The sequence below is a fragment of the Varroa jacobsoni genome, unplaced genomic scaffold (assembly GCF_002532875.2).
Source record: "Varroa jacobsoni isolate VJ856 unplaced genomic scaffold, vjacob_1.0 scaffold_759, whole genome shotgun sequence".
Lineage (NCBI taxonomy): Eukaryota > Metazoa > Arthropoda > Arachnida > Mesostigmata > Varroidae > Varroa > Varroa jacobsoni.
The window spans coordinates 295,429-315,299 of NW_019213661.1; the positions used below are offsets into that span (position 1 = coordinate 295,429).

A 19,871-nucleotide genomic window follows, 5' to 3' on the forward strand; every position below is an offset into this window, starting at 1 on the left:
ATCAAAAATTACGTGAAACCCACCCCCAAAGGCCCATTAGATAAAAAAAACGAAAACCTTTCAATAAAGCCATCTCTGATAATGCTCTGTCATGAAACTATGTGAAAAATAACGATTTGGTTGGCTTAAACAAACAATACAAATGGAAAATAAGGAGAGGTTAGGGTAACGATGTAAAATAAACATCTTTTGTTTTTTGTAGTTCTTTCCATGACTACATGCAAAATTTACAGTTCGACGCAGAAGCATGATGGCTGAATCCTTACACATCGCCAACCGATATATAATATATTTGTATTCGATTGTGCTTGTATTTGCATTCAGTCTTTTGCAAGTATTTGCTACCACAACACGGGTCATATCTCATCGTACGCGTACCATGTTGGGATGCTTTTTAAATTGAATTTAGGTCCGCTTCTGTGTCACACGTATAGTCGTATGTAAGTTGCTTAAAGCTGCAAAATAATAAACAACCCCGGGGGTCGGGGTACATACATACGAGGATTTTAACCAATCTTTCTCTAACATAGCTTGATAGCTAAATATCGTATAATTACTATTGTCTTTTGCATTTAATATTTTTGCCTTCAAAAGCGTTTCAAGTTACACTGGTTTGCACCTTAATATATCAACTACCATCGAATGGTATATAAGGCGCCTTGATAGTATTAGGAAATTTTTATTTGTGCGCAATTTGCTGATATTACGGCAACCTATTAATGTGCTGTAGTAACATTGTGAAGCTCCGCGTTGCAACTCCCCAACTTTTACCGCCCTGACGTTTTAGGGGTATGCCATAATATCAACGAAGGGCGCTTAGTTAAAGATCTTCTTAATCGTCCTATGCCCATTTAACACAATTTCTGACAACATGATGCATATGTGCTGAGTATTTTTTTACTTCTCAATATTTCCCACTTAGCAAAATGGCACATGTGGCGGATACTATTAGTAAATCACGAAAGATCTTACTATTTTATTTGATTATTTCAAAAGTATACTAACCAGCGTGTGCTCGAAACCGAGAGTTCGTCGGCCATTGAGGAGCCGTTCCTCAGCTAAAAAGTCGTCAGTCTTCATGTTGAATTCAGGTGTATGTCTCGATACAAACAGGAAAGCACAATTAAACCTGGGAACATACGTCAGTTTTTCATATGTAGGCACTTAATTGGGTACTTGTGTGAGCCCAGGACTCGCCAGATAGGTCGTCACCCAGATGTAGCCCTTCGAAGCCCAATTCGTTATATATGGAGCCTACTATTAGCGCTACGGGCTCCCAATGCGCTTGACGATTCCCTCATTTGCCTACTGCTATAGAACAGGTCTGTAATCCAAAGATCAGTGGACTGCTTTGTTGTCCAGACACCAGATGCCGGGCTGAAAGTAGGATGTGGGAAATATCCGTCAGTATGCGCACAACAATAACCGGTGACACCACTGAAAGAAACAGCAGTATGAAGCATATTGATATTAAATTAAACGTAATGTCTTTCAATAGTTTAGCATTAATGCATATATTATTTTAACTCATGTTGCCTAAATGCCTGATCTAACCACCCATAGTAACTTTTTTCTGTGCATCTTTTTTATTCTGTACTGCGCTTTTGTTTTGCTGCTTTATCAGAGGAGTAAACAGAGGACAAAGCAGATGAACTACTGCATAATATACGCTGTTGCTGAAGTTACAGAATCTGGCGTAATCGATGGGTTATATTAACTTTAATTGCAGTTAACCACTGTACGTAATAGAGATACGAAATAAGGTTTACAATAAACAACAATTTTTAAAAAGAAAGAAGAAAGAAGAAGAAGGCAAGGAAAAATATCGAGATAAAAAAAATTGAAATGGACAAAATTGATTTATGAAACCTTATAAATCCATGTTTTTTTCAATTCCTACATTACATAATGCTTAATTAGCAATGGCCGTTTTTCAGTCCTTTCTAAATACGGAGCTGCTAGAAAACAACACATTACAATAATCCTATTAACATTGCAGTCTTTTTCCGGATACTTATAAGCACACTTGAATTTCCAATGTAAATGTTTCAGTAAAAATGACAAATTAAGGTTTAAGTTAAAATTAGACAAAGTCGAGTCAATTAGACAACGGCTTGAATCGTTCTCACCTAGTGCCTACTACGCGGCCAAACCTGCTTCGCCTTGATGGGCTTCTATCGAGAACAGATTTCTTCTTGTCGAGATTTTCTACGTGTACAATATAATAGCCAGATTTAGGATGCACAATGTACGGGAGTGGAAATGTCATCTGCTTATATAATGTTTCTGCTCCATCGTGTCTTAGGTTGTAGTGACGGAAACGTCAAAAACAGAGTTTTTTGCAACGTCTGAAAGTTTTCAACGTTGAAGCTACCACAACGAATTATTAAGAAATGTTTATTCTTCATAAGCATGTCTCCTCTTTAGCGAGAGGGGCAGAACGATTTGCTAGAACAGAGAAGTTCATGTAAAGTTTAATAAAAAGGCGTCTTCCTTTGGCTCCCGGTTCATTTAAGTCGGGAAGATTTTAATAATATACTTTGGGCAGCCCTCAATGCCGTTCCTGGTTGGCGATAAAGAATTACACACGTGAACATAGTAGAAAATCTCTAGAACTGTTCAACCACTAGCGAGGTCTAATGAGGCTACATGGTAAACGGTAAACTAAAAACACTCACGCTTTTGCATAATTCGCTTCCGGATCGAATTTTGAAAGCATCAACACGCAAAAAGGCTCCGCAAAATAATATCTTTAGATTACCTTAATAACCAAGAGATATTTTAAAATTCCTGTTACGTCGTAGCTTGAGAATTCGACCTTGCCAAGACTTCATTAAAACGCGTGAACCTATTTACGCGTTTTAATTGTGTAATACATATTTTGAAAAATTAAAACATTTAGAGGTTTCTCTTTATTTTTATGCATTTTAGTACTCAGTAGTAACAGGAAAAATTTGGAAATTAGGAACACAAACTAGGAAAACTTCGAGGACACTAGAGCGGCATAGGTAATACAGAAATTTCCGTTGAAATCAATAAATCTAAGGTTTCTCGTTGGGGCGATTTTTTTAAATTTCTTTTTTTAGGCAGTAGTACTCAGTAGTATCAGGAGGACTAAACATTTGGTAGTATTTGCTACAGATAACTTCGTGTTCAGCACTAATTGTATTTTAACATAAAAACATTGCGAAACAACAATGATTATGTACATAACGCACACATTTTCTGAAAGGCAGAGAAGTATATGATAATATATTGTTGTAGATATATAGACATCATGGCAATGAAGAGTTAAGTACATGAGTTTTCCGTCAGCGAGGGCAAAAATGTATCTCTTCGTCCTAGCTGGTGTATTAAAACGAAGCGTATTGTATGCGATTCGTCATGAAACATATAAAAAATATCGTCGTTTAATCAAAATTTTTAACTACGGTCACTCTATGTATTCCGTTCAATATACTTGATTACTCTAATCACATAAATCATGACAACGTCATATAAACTACGTTTTATGCAGTCTGTTTCTATGGATGTTAACTTAATGAGTAAAAATAAGTTGTTTTGAGCATAGTTATCGTCGATTATTTTTCACCTTTTTTGTTAGCTAATAAAACTTCGTTTAAGCGTTTATCATGCCTGGTACTCAAAACAAATGACCTAGTTCATAATGTTTATAAAATTACTTGTCTTTTGTATCTTGTATGTCTCTTATCATGTCGTGAAAACGTTACAGTACTGAACAAATGTACAAAAGGTATTGATTGATCATTTGTATCGTAAAATGATTCACATTTTGTGTACAAATGTTTTTAATTGGGTCCATTGAACTGTATATAATATAGCTGTAGGTCACATATATTGTGGTCAATCTATATCCCTGCTTATATCACCAATTTGAACATTGCGCTTTAGATATCCACCACTGCTCGAATACATCAACATATGATCAAAAGTGAATCTACAGCTCCGCACAAAAGTCCTAAAAGCACGACATGATTATTAAGTCTTTCTTACAGTTTGAGTTCACTTAGTTCTAATGCGTGCAAACAGAGCTATAAAATCTGTCCGCTAAACCTATTTAAATACTCTGTCTGAAAGCAGTTCATTGAATGTGAGGTACGATTATTGCTAATGTCGCAGTTTTTATATAAAAGGATTTCCTATCCTAAAATCTGTAAAAATAAAGATCGCCTAAAATATGCGTTTCTCATAGTCATTAAACTGATGACATCCTTAACGCTGGCAATTCTATTAATTCTGACGTGGTAATAGACGAAGAGAAGCCGTATTTTTCAACAAATACGCACGCTATTCTTATATTTACTTATCTTAAAAATAATGGAAATGCAGTAGAGTAAATGTATCACCGTCTTGGTACGAATGGCAGTAGCACAGATACTAGGACACAGCAATATACTTCAGCAAAAGACTGACGCGACTCATATTGCTAGAGGTTCTCCAGTACGTCTATTATACGACACAATGCTACGCGAATTATTTATCCAAAAAGTGCTACACTTCGTATTCTACACACAACATAAACGGTAAATAGTATTAATAAAGCTATGTCATAAGGTATTAATTTCAGGCAATGTTCTGATATTTCCTACTTGTCATCTAAGGCCTTGAAGAAATCAGACACAAGCTCATAAATATAATATTACATGCTAACTCTCTGATCGGAGATCTACTTTAGCTATAACGACTTCCTAACAAATTCTATGTATGAATTTATTTTATAAGATCTTATGTGGGCTAACCGATTTTAAGCATCCTCGGTTTATGTTATTTCGTCTTTATTGATATTCCTTACTTGTACCAAGGGTTTAATCAATCAAAGTGCAGTTTGAAAAGATAATGCTGCAACTGAGCCAGTCGATCAAGGAAACAACCGTCCCAGAAGCAAAGAACTATTCATTTGTCGCAATCTGTTAACAAAGCTTTTCCCCTGCATAATGATTATATTGGAATCTCAAGAAGATTTGAAAGCAGTTTACTTAGCGACTGATAAGGATCATGATTTCGGAAAACTAATTGTCAATTCAAGCAAGAATATCTGCGATTTATAGTAGAATAACCTATCAATAAACAAAATTCTATATTGCAAGGTGTATAGAAACAGTGCTTACTTTTTAAGAATTTATACCTGCTTTTACAAAGTTAATTTTAACAAAATATAAGATTATTTTGAGCTTATACAGGGGAATCGACAGAGCAACATATTATTGATAGCGTTAATAGTGGTGTACTATGAGGCCGATTGCCTCAGAGCTAAAGTCGCCGAAACTGACATGACTAAGTTCGCTACCAGTTGGACCGCTGGACAAATGGTCGATGTTTGGTCAATCGATAGAATGAAATAACTATACACATTGTTATGACTGATTCAGTCCACAGAGACTTTTAAGTTGTAAAGTTCATAAGTTCATTATATGCTCGAGCCTTTTAGTAACAACAAAGTGCACACCTTTTGGTATTTTTTAAGACGTAGAAAGAAACAGATATTACGAACGAATGCAAATATAAAAAGTGAGAAGCTAACTGTCAAATGACGAACACTGTTTTTCTTTTCATGCGTTCGCATTACATTATATTGCCAATACGTAAGTAGCATATTGTGTTGAAGTATTACTTATAGGGAAATAGAAATGCACGGAAGTGGCGAAGTTCTCGTGAAATTGTAAGGATTTTGGAATATTCATCTTTACAATCGGCTGATTCGGAACAGACTCTTACTAAGGATAAATATATGGACAACTGACTCTTTGATCAACTTACGACAGATTTTCCCAATAGGAAAAGCACAACAAAGATGCTGAATTTAATTGTTTTTTAATTTACTTCCTTATATCTTTTATATTTTATTTACGTTGAAGCGAATTTGGTGAATAGTTAAGGCTTGCACTTCGTAATACACCTTGTAAATTTAGGGTGGGTTTACCTGTATCTTTTATTGCACTTACGCATAGGTAAGTACTTGGGTATCAAATATACGATTTTTAGTAGCTCATGAACCCTGGGTTTTCTATACAAAGAATGACTGCAGCATTTACATATAAAGGCAATAATTACGTGCATTGATTTAAATTTTACTAAAACCAGGTATGCTAACGATTACTCGATTATATCTGTCACAGAAGCTATGCAGAACTGAATATGTAAATATACATGTGTGAAATAGTTCTAATTCGTAAAGGAGATAGAAGAAATATGCAGATTACCTGCTTTTGTACAAGAATAGTTAGTCCACTATATCTAAATGGAATTGAATAATACGCAAGCATTTTCTAATAACTAAGTCAAAGATTCAAAGTTTCTTCTGCCACTGCAAGGTTGTAACAATTTTATACAATAAAATTAACTGTCATTTGATTGAGAAGGTAATCAGGCTCAGGCCGGCGATGTAAATACTCACAGCCCGCTACCACTAAACAATACGATCCCAGTTGCCATCGAATTACTTTTGGTACTATGTCAATTGAGATAATAATGCTAGATTTACTTTCAACGGGAGGCAGTCCTATAGGTCAGTCAAATTTCAAAAAGCTTCTTCGGCTTCGGAGTCATTTATTTGTCTTCCATAAAAAATGTTCGTCTTTTCATCGTTGGGCGGTACCTTACATCCACATAAAATTAACTTCAAATAATCGAGACAAACTTATCGCTAATGTAAAATCTTTAAAGGATTATAGCATCATATGAGAAGCCCTAACATGTTTGTTTTTTGTGAGTTATTAAGACGTTAAAATCTTCTGAGATTCAATGTGCTTCAAAATCCCCAGATGACTACACATCTGATTAGATTTGATTTGCACACTTTAGAGAGAATTACTATGGCAGCCACTAGTTAAAATATTTAGCCCAAATTTGCGACGCTCTTAATGAAAGCAAAGATAGCGTAGTAGAAGTAACCTTAAAGGTTTGCTGAGAAGAATGGGATGGCCCAGCATCGTAATGACATGAAAGCGATTATCGATTTTCGTTATTAAGATAAATAAGAATGAATGCAGATGGGTAGCTCTAAACATATATTACGTATGCAGCACATATCGCCAGCCTCTTTCAAGTCGAATCTTAACCGTTTAAGCTTTAGCATCGTACTAATAGCAATAACGGCATAAAAGTTTCTTGAGTCACATTTATACATCGGTTTCAGGAATTGCTCCTTTTATTAGCTATAGTCTGAAAAATAATAGCAACTTTCAAGTATTAGCAATCACACCCCCTATAAACCAATGTCTTGTGTTCTACATTCGTTCAGTAGTTCTGCAGGTGTTTTTATCCCAGCACGAAAGAAACGAAATGTATCTACGTCCCCTGCAAACCTAGGTCACCCCTCACATGTCACTAGGTTTAGAAGCCAAAAACGCTACCACTGCACTGTAAGCACCGTCAACAGAAAAAAAAAACTTCTACAAAACAGTTTACGTAATGCATGACTTTTGGCTTTAGTGCTTACTTTACTAATGCGTGCTGTAGCTGCTACAAAGGACTTCGCCATGATGTCGTCTGTCGGGTGTCGGTACGCGATCGTGAACAGCTGGTCACTTAACATGGTGCGACTGGATACAGTTATATATAAATTCTCCGACCTCGATCACGCATATCATATATGCTAAAGGTGATAATTTATGTACGTATATATATTATAGGATTTTTTACATAGATTAGATCCGAAGTTGACTGTAATAGCATCGATGTGGTCAGTCCAACCACTCACGTCCAGGATGGTTCGTTGAACATGGATTTCCTAATTAGCCATCCGTGACGCCATTATGATGCAGTATTAAAAGAGGTGTGAGAACATGACAAATATCTTTCAATATAAAACTGTTTTCATCCGAAATCTAACCGGCAATGTGCCAATTGTATTTCCTTGTTTTTAATACCTGGTCTGCGGTTTGGTTTTATACCTGTTTGTTTCATCGGAATAATTTAAACTGTGCGAGATACTAAAGGATCAAAGTAGTATGGACAATTTTTCTTTCATGAGCTTACAGCGAGAATAATTACATTCATATATTTTAAATAACTCTCGTTATAGCGATTTAGGGAACCATCGTAAAATGATCTATTACTAGCTTTTCATAGACCTGTAGTAAAAACACAATGGGTAAATCAGCTGATATTATGTACTTTGAAGGTAACATGCACCGAGATATTTCACTTGTTACTCGATTGTAATTCTTTAAAATGCTTGTCCCTACTTGTAGTTTGTCACTTAATTAAGGAAGGGGTTTTACATTAGACGATCTTTAACTCGCCGTAGAAATAGCAAATGAAGGTTACATTATCTTTCATACAAATATGCGTGCCTACTCTAGTAGCCAACATTTGTATGTCCATTTGTCTGCACAGTCTGTATTTCATAATATTCAAGTATCTTAGCCGGCACCCGAATTTTACATTTTCGCTGTTTTGCACTGTTTCCTATTCTGTTTTGCATGGGAAACACCATAAATGATGAATTAGCGGTGATCATATATAACACAAGAAGCACACGAAGGCGGACTGGATAAATCGAGCTCCACTCGCTGTTTTACTAATAATTACTTACAGGCAACGGAAGGACAGTCGGCTACTCCATTAAACGGTCGGTCAGCAAAAAAATTACAGTGCAGTTAAAATGGTTCTTTCTTAACTTTATAATTTTAGCGTTTTATAATTTTATAATTTAGAGCTGCTGTAATAATTAAACGTAGTCTGCGCAAGCTTTTCCACTTTAGGAATACGATGGACAGTTGGACGAAGACTCCCGCACTGCAGAAAAATGATTCTCAAAGGAACGAAATATTAGCAAACTAAAGCCTTTACTTATAAAATAATGGGATAATAACTGAACGGTAAGAATACCGTCATCATGGTCGTCAGTACTAATGAAATGCTGCTACGTGTTGAGTCACGTATAACGAGATAAATCCAAATAGATTTTATAAATCAGAGGTCTAGTCTGCCAAAACCACACGGGTGTTTCTTGAAATGACTAAGTTAAATCACCAAATTATAACAGCATTACTTAAAATGAGCTGGTTTCCATAACAGGACTGTATAGTTTGCCACAGACTATGAGCAGAATTTTGATGTTATTCTCTCGACCACAATGTTCTTTCTTCATGAATGTTTGTAAATAGTGTTGGTCGACTTTGTAGCAGGACACTTATTCACCAATTCGCATGCTACACACAGTCACTTAACGATTAGAATATCTAATTTAGACGAAACGTGTCAGCAAGCTGGACACAAATAGCAATTCTTGCAAGCCAAGCAGTAGTTTCTCTTGAGATCGATACCATAATGAATATCACTGCGATGCAGAAGAAACAGTTTACTTACATAAAACCGCGCGGATACATATTTCATGCAGATAGAAATGTTTTCCTAACTATACAATGGTTTGTCTCACCAACGTCTACTGTAGTACTGTAAATTTGGGCGATTCGATGAGTCTTTTCACTTGTTTGTACGGTTAATAGTAGTCATCTATGACGACTTCGCTGGCATATCTGATGTGCTGCGGTGTTCTCTCCGTATCTGCTACGTCCAACTTTGAGCACTTCTGCTACCGGGTCGACGTCTGCTTTGCCAATTCAGATGTCATCGCCGCTGATGTTTTGGTTGCTGTGGTTTGCTACTTTGTAGTCGGTGCATGGCCTCTCATCCCTGCAACGGTAGCAGCAGAGTAGCAGTAATGACAGCAATGGCGATTTGTAGTGCCTGTCGCTTGTCCGTTGGTACAGGTTGGACGTGATGCTGATGTCGCTGGTAGCAATGGTGGATGATACCATGGCGCAATGGCTGTTGTGGTAAGCGCAGCGGAATCGGCGAGAGTTAACATGTCAGCAGTCGCGGCCGCAGCCATCGCTGGGCGATGGAGTGCGCGCGCTTTCCGCCGGCATTCCGTCAGCACTCCATTCACAATCCACGCCGCACACTATTCGACCCGCAGTACGACTAATGGCGGCATCAAAACTTATATTATCGCCGCTGTTATTGCGGGTACAGCATCGGTAAGGTAACAAGTAGTGATAGCCGACAACCATCTATCAGGCAAAGCTGCATAACCGCATCTACCTTAACTTGCCTTAGTTCCAGCGTCTGGTCAGTGCATCTGAAGGCAATTCATTGATGAGGTTGAATGCAGATTTGTTTGATAGCGGATGAAGATTTTAAGTAGATCTATTGATGTACCAAGTTGGACATCAATGAGGTAAACACTAGCATGTGAAAATTACAGAATCAAAAAGTAGCATTCTTATTCGATATTAAGGAGGTGATAAACGTCCAAGAAATAGCATAAAGTACTAAGCACTTAAGACTCACTACCCTTATACAAATATGATTAGGATGATGGCAAGATCAACCTTCTAGAACAAACAACGTTGTAAGCTTCTGGCAGAAGCACTCACTTTACGCTAAAGTACTGCCACTTATACGGTCTCCAGTTAGGCGCGGCTTTAATAGGCAGCTATGATAATATTAAAAATGGTAAAAAAGATTCTAAATTTGCTTCTTTTTAACACTTCTAGTGTTATTAATAGCGGAATTTTACTTGAAAGATGGGTGTTGTTGAAAATTCGCCCACGATAAGGCACACTGAAGCTTTTACTGAATGAGGATGATGCATACAACAAGCACTGAGTTTGGAAGCTCCATTATGAATAAGATATTGGGGCTAGATTAGGACCTTCTTTGAATTTCCTTGTTGAAAGTTGACAGTATTTGATTTTATTTGACCACGTAGGAATATACCTGACCACAGTCGATCTGATGGCTTGGACAACACTGAGGTTTTTAAGCTACAGAAACGCTAGCTCCAGCAGGACCATTTCGACGCACGGGCGCACAGTTAGTACATTTTGGCCACGGTTTGGGCAGAGGTGATTAAGCTTGTAACACGAGCAGTACTTACGTGCTTTGAACGAGACATTTACGACGATATACACAATTCTCATACATGTACACGTTAACATATCTGATGACACTTTATTGATACTAGAATTTTCAGTTGTTCTATCTCACTAAAAATCTGCACGACTTTCAATTGTTTGCATTGGAGCTATAAGTGAGCTGCCTATCCTGAGGTAAAACTACATATCCCTAAACCGGGTCCTTCGGATGGTTTAGTGCTTATCAATTTCAGCTAAAAACAAAGAAAATACCTGAAACTGACTCTCATGGTATAGTATTAGATATCAACTAGATCTGCTTTGTAACGATTGAAATATTGAGCTAGTTTGTTTGCTATACTTTGTTCATATAGTGCCTAGTTCTCCAAAAATTAATACAGACAGAACTAATGGGGTAAGTGGCAGATGCATTACCGCGGCGGTGTAGCGGCGCATTCACATGTATATGTAAACTGCAGCAGCAGCAACAACGCTCTGCTTGTGTTCCAGCATTTGTCCTCCGTGCCCACAAACACCACGATTATAAGCAAACTGCTTCATAGCTCTGAAGTAAATTTTTCGTATTTAAAGCTAATAAACGCTATTATTAGCTCTGGGACCTGTTATGAGTAATAGTACCAATTATTGATCATTAGTACTATGACCATTACTACCATTAGTCACCACGCTAGTAACCAATACTAGTAACGGTAATTCTATCTACGACCATTATCTGAACAGTAACTGTGACAAAAGTTAGTCACTACCTTACTTGTGGTAGTAGCAGATAGAGCAGGCCTTCAATTAATAAAGAATTTTCCAACCCATTTTCGGTACTGATTCGGTAACGGTAATACGTAGGTTGTTACAGGTTTCCGCAAATAAGCTTTGTAAATACCTACAGCATTACATCGAATAAACTAATTAAATATCATAAATTAATTTTTTCTGTCTAACACAGATGCGAGTTTTTTTGGTCGTTCATCGAGCTGACCTATTCTTTTGTTCAATGACTATTTTCGCACCACCATTTGTGGCACTTAAATGTTAGGCAATTTTTTTTTACAAATTTTCAAGAGCAGTCGCGTATTTTCCAGTAATCTGGATAAATAATACATTAGTCCAACGTTTTTATATTCGCATTCAGTATTATGCTTCTGTTCGGACCTTACCTAACAAACTGTCCTTACAGTATTATTATTTACACTTATTTATCACTAACTGAAAGTGTGGCTTGCCATAAGACGTTTTTCTGAATCTGCTTTGGGTCCATCAGAACAGCATTATTAGCTTGAATTTCTACATGAAATTTTAGAAAAAAAAACGAATCTATATTACAAGGTTCAGTGACAACACTGACTGAGACTTGGGAAGCGAAAAAAACATTCAAATATTATCGCAAACTGAAGAAAGTGTTTTGGACATTAAAAATAATGAAATTGAAGTTAAGACCTATGAACGCTCTACATGATCTCAAAAATTATAACAATTTGAGGGGGATGAGCAGATTTAAATACTTAACAGTCGTTTACGTGCAGAGTGGTCTTTAAGAACATGTGAAAAAAGGATCCTGAAATTCTATATTGTATGAATATTGGAAGGAGTGCACATCGCAAAGCAATGAAATTCCTTCCGGATCTGATGACCAATGCTAATCAATCAGGTTTTAACAAAGAGAAGTACTTTTAAACTGCTAACATTTACTTTATGAAAAATTTATAAAATTACTACTTCGTCTTTACAATAAGGTCTTAATATGGAGTAAAGGAAAAATGCAGGAAAACGTTACCTGAGAAGTTCAAAGCCAGAAGAAAAAACAAGTACCGCAGAACTAAACATACTGTCAGCGAAATTTTTGTACGTATTGGGTACATCTGAATTACATGGTAATAAAACTTATTCCAGTTTCAAGGCAAACTGGTCTTCAGTATAAAAATTCATATGTATAGTCAGCTAGTATCTATTTTAATACTGCTGAGATATTTTTAAATCCAACTATTTTATCTCTATGACCAGATATTATTTAAGGCCCCAAAAAGAATGTCTGGTGTTATTTGTAGGGCTGCTAAATCTTATCAGATGACGATGCACCTCTCTAAGTCAATAGGGAAATGTGAATTGGGTTCGAATCACAGTAGACACAAATGTTTCATAACAGAGGCTAGCCTCTTAAAGCAATGCTAACACAGTTCCGGCAGAAGAACTTGACACGCTTATATAATTCTAAATCTTGGCTGGTTCTATTTAAAGGTAGTATGTACCGTGCAAACATCAAAGTAAAGGCTGGCAACGTTTTTCACAAAAAAAATTATATCGATATTGAACAACCTACACCACAACGAAATTATAGTGCATAGTAAAATATCTGATTGGGCATATGGTGACGGGAACCACTTGCCATAGGCACATAGCAAGTGGACCCGAACTTGCTAATTTGTATTTTAGACTTCGGAAGAGACGACCATGCAGCTGTTCACTCAGAGCAAGATTTCAAAGTCACTTGGAAAAAACGACTTGCCCTTAGAATTGTTCTGTCCTTACCCACAAGCTTAGAAATAGAGTTATCCAATAGCTTAGAAAACAGTCATAAGCAGTCCACAATCTAAGATCTGCAGTACTTCTCGTTGTAGGGTCTAAAAGAGAATCCTGTAAGCGAAGAATACATGGCCATACGGCAAATTTTATATCTTCAATCGAAATCTTAATCATGCTTCTTAGAATAAAGATCTTAGAGCCATACACCGAAAGCTTCTTCCGAAAACCTGTGAAAATTGGAGGCTACACTGCAATATGCCCCGGAATAATTGCTATTAGAAATAATCAGTAAGGCACGATCCAGCTCGTACAAATCTGTGAAGGCATACAAATTGATGAAATTCGAATACAGCCTGCAATACAGATTCTTGATGCCTTTCTTTGTAGGGTTTTGCTTCCAAGGAGCCAGACCCAGTAAGCATGCAGCAAACCGAACGGATCCGAATCAAGGCTATTTTTTTATCACGCTATTATCAAGAAAGCGATTCAAAGTAAGGGGAGTAATCCGTGGCTGGGTAAAGACGGTGGGAAGTGGCGTCAATCGGTCACATACTTAGCAAGTCTTTAAAAGTTCGGTCGCCATTCCGACTCGAGGGTATCCGTCTTGAAATCGCTCTGCAGAATACCTTATGAAAATCAAGAGCTGTGCTCTATCATAGTAATGCTGTTATGTTTATTAGTGATTATGTCCCGTGACAAGCAATCACAGCCAAATTTGGGTGTTTCACACCGACGAGCTAGACAGATTCATGTCTATATGAGTCGGAGGTAGCCAAATCAAAAATAGTTAAACAGTGAAGATACTGTCGATTTTCACACGAATATAACTCGATTAATAAAACAATTTTACGTTAGCATCTGAAGACAGAGGTGCATAGTGCAGTTCCATGGTTTGGTTGTTAACCTGTAGTTAAAGTTCCCACAATAGTTTAGTGGAATGTTCTAATGCTACATCGTTCCGCATGCCATGAGCTTTTACATTCTACAATAAGTGTGTTTTATTATTATTATAATATCATGATTAATGAGAATAAAATGGTTTCATACAATTTTTGTACAAATTTTGATCGTCTTGCATCGTTGATTGAATGCAAGTTGGGTTGACTACTATATGATGCATCCACTGAGCAATGTGAAGGGTACCTTGTCGCTGTTACTAGTGCAATACTGAAGAACATAACCTTAATATAATCGTGTATTTGTACCAGTAAAATAATTTAAAACATTAGGTCAATTTTTAGTTTAAGAATAAGTTTAATTTTTAGAGTTGTCACACAAAAATTACCTCTATCCACTATATACATCTAAATAAGCCCTTTGAACTTTTTGAAAGCGCTGGATCCCAGTATAAAATGAAGTGTGTTTAGTCCCGGTTTTAAAAATTAGGCTCAAATTTTCTTCGTGCAGTTAAATTCTGTGGATTAAATTTTTAACTATTAAGCTTATGTACAGTATGTAACCAAGAAGGTTTTTTTCGATAATTGTTTATCTGAAAAATGCTTCAATTTTGTTAATTTTTCGAATTCACTTTCCGAACCTGGACCACATCCTGCCATATCAACCATATTTTTATTTTATTTTATTGTTTCTTTTTATTTTAACGCATTGTTTATGATCAGCAGTAAATGATATGACAAAGTAAGTAAACCTGGAAAACTTGAGAAAAGCATGGAATAATTTCAAGCTCTTCAACTCCTTACACGAAACCGAAATTTCTGCTAAATGTTTTTACCTGCCTTTCAATTAATATACTAGCTAGATATGAATAAAATGAACAAAAAAGGAACAAATGTATATATTAAAAAAAATTCACATGGGTGTAATACAAAATGGTAGGGTCGATATGGTTTGATAATCAAATTTCCCCTATCTGGTTTCACTGTTTGCTCTATCACTCGAAACAATTTAAAGACACACAGAAGATAATAAAAGTGTGTTTTATTTATTAGTCCAGGAGCTAAGATATCAGCATTAGATATTCTAGGTTATCTATATAAAGGCCTACGGGCAATAAAAAATAGTAAACATATTGCCGAGGTAGGGACAGTGCACAGACATGCCAAATACAGAACATCTTAAGGTGAAAAACTTTCTCCTTACTTACAACAGCTTTTGGATTACATCTTGTGCGCTAGCCAGACATTGTACTTTCGCTTCTCAGTTCAAACTCTAGGTGGGTATGCCGAAGTCGTACAGCAGAGGCAACGCCGTTAGCGTTTTTCGTAGCCATGTCTATGATCCGCGGTCCCCGAGTGAGTCCCTATTTCGAGTAAACTGCGATTTCTATGGTCTTTCTTACGTAGTTTGTAACGTTGTTTATATTTTAAATCGCTAAATATATAATGTATTGTAAGGTATACTCACCCTGTACTTACAGCTACAATTTGTCTTCTTTCTAAAACTTTGCTTTCTTTTGTCAAGTTTCGGAGTTCTGCATTGGGACATATGCCTAATATAAATACAATACTGTAACAAAGAATTTGCTTGTATGCTTTGTTTCTTTGATATATTTTTTAAATTTAACAAATGATACTGCACGGGTAAATGTGAGAATTGATACCTTGCTTGACCAGCGAACGCTTTTGCGCACCTTTTAAAAGAGTTTTGCCACTTCTGTTACCCCTGAACATCACAGGAACGGTGAAAATTTGAACTGCATGTCTCTATTCCATAGTGCAATCATCGGTCAAACACTTAGGGAGAACGCAGATTTCCTAAATACGAAACTATATTTGATATCTGAATACCTTCCCGTTTTTTAACATTATTTAACTATTTATTATAGTGTTATATTAATCTTAGCAATCCCAAGACCGCTTAAAAGCGTCTCACGAGTTTTTGTTTCATTTTTTTATTATCTCATGGCTAATATAGCTTTTCTTCGAATATTAATAACAGGCCTGTACCCGCTGACAAAAAGCATTGAATGAACTCTTTGAGCTTACAGAGATTCCAAATCTCAGATTACACTTTACCACCACCCTTGGTATCAACCTCAGCTTGAATACTTTCAGAATCAACTGCACCAGTAATTGAAAAAAAACATTTTTAGGACATTCGACTTAAGAGAAATTTAACTTGTCATTCAGTCGTATCGTAATATTACGCTAAAGATTCCGAAAGTATTCTTACATTCAGAACAACCTGGTATTTGATTCTCATCTGTTCAGAATACTAAAGAGGAGTGGAAAGGCCTTCGATAACTATTGTAGGCCCGTGGAGCATTATCCCCTTTACTTCGGCATGCCAAGATATAGTGAAGCATTTGACCCTTGTAGCACTTTTTAAGGACTATTTACATGAGCTCCTATTAAACCCTAACTTACTGTCACTTCCAGACACATATTAAGTTAAAGTTAACTGTAAAATTGTTTCGAAACACTGGCAGCCCTATAATTTTGAACATCTGGAATTTCGCCCTTTCTAAAGACAAGTAAATTTATTGGTTGAAACGTCTTATTTCACTGCGTCCGTTTAGCGTTAATCAATATATAGAACTAGAGAGTGTATCTTAGTTACTCCATACCTACTAAATCTTAAGGATACGTAAGATAGTCTAGGTTAGAAACAGAGCATAGACACGCTTCGTGCTGAGTACCTAGCTGTCTAAAGTAATGCTATTACATACAACCACCATAAAAATGCTCCAGCTAGTGTACTGCAGTGTGGCAGAATACAAGCGTTACACGCGATGAAGTAATACATTTTAGGGTTTATAAAGATAATTTTGTATGTAAAGATAATTAGGTTGTTGTTTGATGGGTAAAAGTACATTTATCTTCACTTTGAACCGCTTTAAGATATTTTTTTTGGTATTGATCTGAACTATTCGTTCCATGGGAGCGTCATTTGAGTATGATTAGCACGTGAAGCAAACGCAGATTCGACAAGAAGCGAATATATTCTACGTGGCTTCTTCAACATTTAGTACCCGACCTAAAACCAAGTGATTTGAGTAAGCTCAGGTTTTCTGTGCACTACATGCTGCTAACTTAAGAGACTCATGCATTCTCACCAAGTTTGCATTGCTTTAGTTCAGATAAATTCAAAGTTTGTGTGAAAATATGTTATAATAATAGAAGTTTTCAAGATATTATGCTTGCAATGTTAAGCCTGTATTTAAGCATATATAAATATATGCCTTAATACCGGTAGTCTTTTTCGTAAAAATAGAGGGATTATAGGGACTAACTGCCTTTTTTAACTGCGCCAACAAGTGCAACTCTTTCCCGGCTCGAACAATCTACACATGATTCTTTTCTTGTATATTATTACTTCGAGCTTACCTGTTGAAGTAGCATCTGATCATCATCGAAGAAACCGTCATCAAGGTCTACGCTGCCACTTACTAGGGACGGCACAGCAACTAGTCCCACGCCCTTTGTAGAGGCTTGAGTGACCAGCAGTTCGTTTTCAACATTTGAAAATATCCATGAGGTTGCAGTGGTATGATTGCTTAGAGGTAATCCTTTATGCATGAGTTTGATCGTTGATAAAACTTCCTGTGCTGTTGCATTAGTGCTAGCTCTGCCTATTTGCTGTTGATCTTTATAAACAGCATTTGCATATCGATCCTCATTTACTTCGTTAATTGTGAACAGAGTTAGCGGAGCCAATGATCGAGATCGTTTTCGAAGCCGTGAATGAAACGACATCTTACTAGAAAGTTTTTATGATTTTCATTAAGAAGATGGTATCTTCCTTTTTTTTGTTCACTGTTTTCGATCGACAGCGTATCCTTATCAATACTTGAATTTGCCACAGTAAGTAAGAAAATTAAGGAAAAATTATTCAACCGTTAACCTCCTAGTCTAAACAAATTAGTGCTTCAGTTAGATTCATACAGTTCGATGTTAGTGTACTCCTATTCCCTCTTTTCATTGAGGTTCATTTTTAAATGCAATATTAATTCTTTTCTCATTTTTCAAAGCTTGATGATCACGTCTTGACTTGGAATGTACGTGGCTAAAGAAGAACACTCCTAGAAAATGATTTCAAAATAACCCTCGTATTGCTAATGTCTAAGTATGCTGACTTTATATTCAATCCAGGGCTATTTCCATATCAACCTTCATTGAAATCTGTAGGTTATATGGTCCGTTATCTTGTATAGTGCACATTTACTCCATGCCCGTGTAACTTATTTTGAATAACTATTTGTCATTCTCGGCACATTATTGCCTGCATTGGTTTTTAACAACACGTACGTACAACAAAATCAAAATCAATGGTACTAGATCCGCTTGCAGGGTACTGCCGGACTGATTGGTTGTACCCAACCGTGTGAGCTTATAAGCGATGAAAGTTTTTCGCCATTCGTTCGTTATATAAATTTTCTTATGTTTTGATTTTGTAGTAATGAGACAAATGCAGAATCGTGGTGAATTACTTGTCGTCCATCGCAAAATATTAATTATTATATATTTAGGGGCATGTGGTCTGTAGGTTGCGTTTTATCGAATCATTTGTCTTAAAGGCATTCATATGAGAAAAACACTGTCCAATCACCGATGCAGTGTCGATGGGCCCATCAGCAAGACTTGGTCAACAGAGCTTCAAGTAATATGTGTAATAGCCTTAGGCTTCCAGATTGTTTGGTATTACATTGACTAAATGTATATTGTGGTTCTAATAGTTAGTTGAGAAAAAAGCGCAAATATTTGGAACGTGTGTGTTAGGCACAAATTATGAATACATCTAGAAATTCAAAACAAGCGTGTACAAGAATGTGTTTGTCTCAAATTTTCTATATTGAGTTCTCGTATAATGACAATAATTACTACTGTAGAGTAAATAATATCGGATTTGAGCGATTTAAAAAATACTAATAGAAAATGAAGATTTAGTACTCTTTCCGTAGATTGCGTTAAAGTACGATTTGTTAATTTTCCTGAAAGTACAAAAACATCTTGCTCTATAAGATAACTAAGTAAAATTATTTTCACAAGTCCCTTCACAGTCACAAACACTTAATAAACGATGGAACATCGCTTTGTATCCATGTTTCACAATAAAGTGCGCTTTTTCCGTTTAATTCCAGTCATTAGAATTTTAGTCTGCCGTATCTTCAGGTCAACTAAACAGCTAACATCATAGCCCTTAGCAAACACTAATAGCACAATAACTGTCACTTGCCCAGGAACAGTAAGGACACAACCCAATGAATAAGTGAGCACTAAAAATTGGGCAATGTCTGTTGTTACCGCTAAACATCGCCTATCCCCAGTGTCTGTTATCTATAAAACACTAACGTCATAAGAACTGTTGGACCCTCACAAAACAAAAAGCAAAGAAAACAACCGGAAGAACGGGAAGGTGTTAGAGCAGCCTAATCTTACGAAACAACGTAATTTTTATATTTGCTAATGGTCCTTGTATGGTGGAATGCTAAAGTGCTTGCCCGTAAACTCAGGCACACGCGAGGCAGCCCAGATTCGAAACCAGGTGTAA

At 36.5% G+C, this 19,871-nt stretch overlaps 1 protein-coding gene across 5 annotated transcripts in view; it reads right to left on the reverse strand.

Annotated features, from left to right (window-relative positions):
* ClC-a (chloride channel protein 2) overlaps positions 1–19,871 on the reverse strand; it is a 68,650-nt gene that overhangs the window by 38,901 nt on the left and 9,878 nt on the right. Inside the window, exons 1-2 of one of the 5 annotated variants that reach the window (XM_022838335.2) lie at positions 9,404–9,780; positions 1,006–1,377 (exon numbers count right to left, since the gene is read on the reverse strand). The exons of 1 other annotated variant lie outside the window; for it this stretch is intronic. In XM_022838335.2, the coding sequence (XP_022694070.1) occupies positions 1,006–1,080 (75 nt within the window). In that variant the 5' untranslated portion in view covers positions 1,081–1,377; positions 9,404–9,780. Of the gene's footprint in view, positions 1–1,005; positions 1,438–7,459; positions 7,726–9,403; positions 9,781–19,871 lie in introns of those variants that run through there. 3 more of the 5 variants (XM_022838332.2, XM_022838333.2, XM_022838336.2) reach the window with 3 other exon arrangements.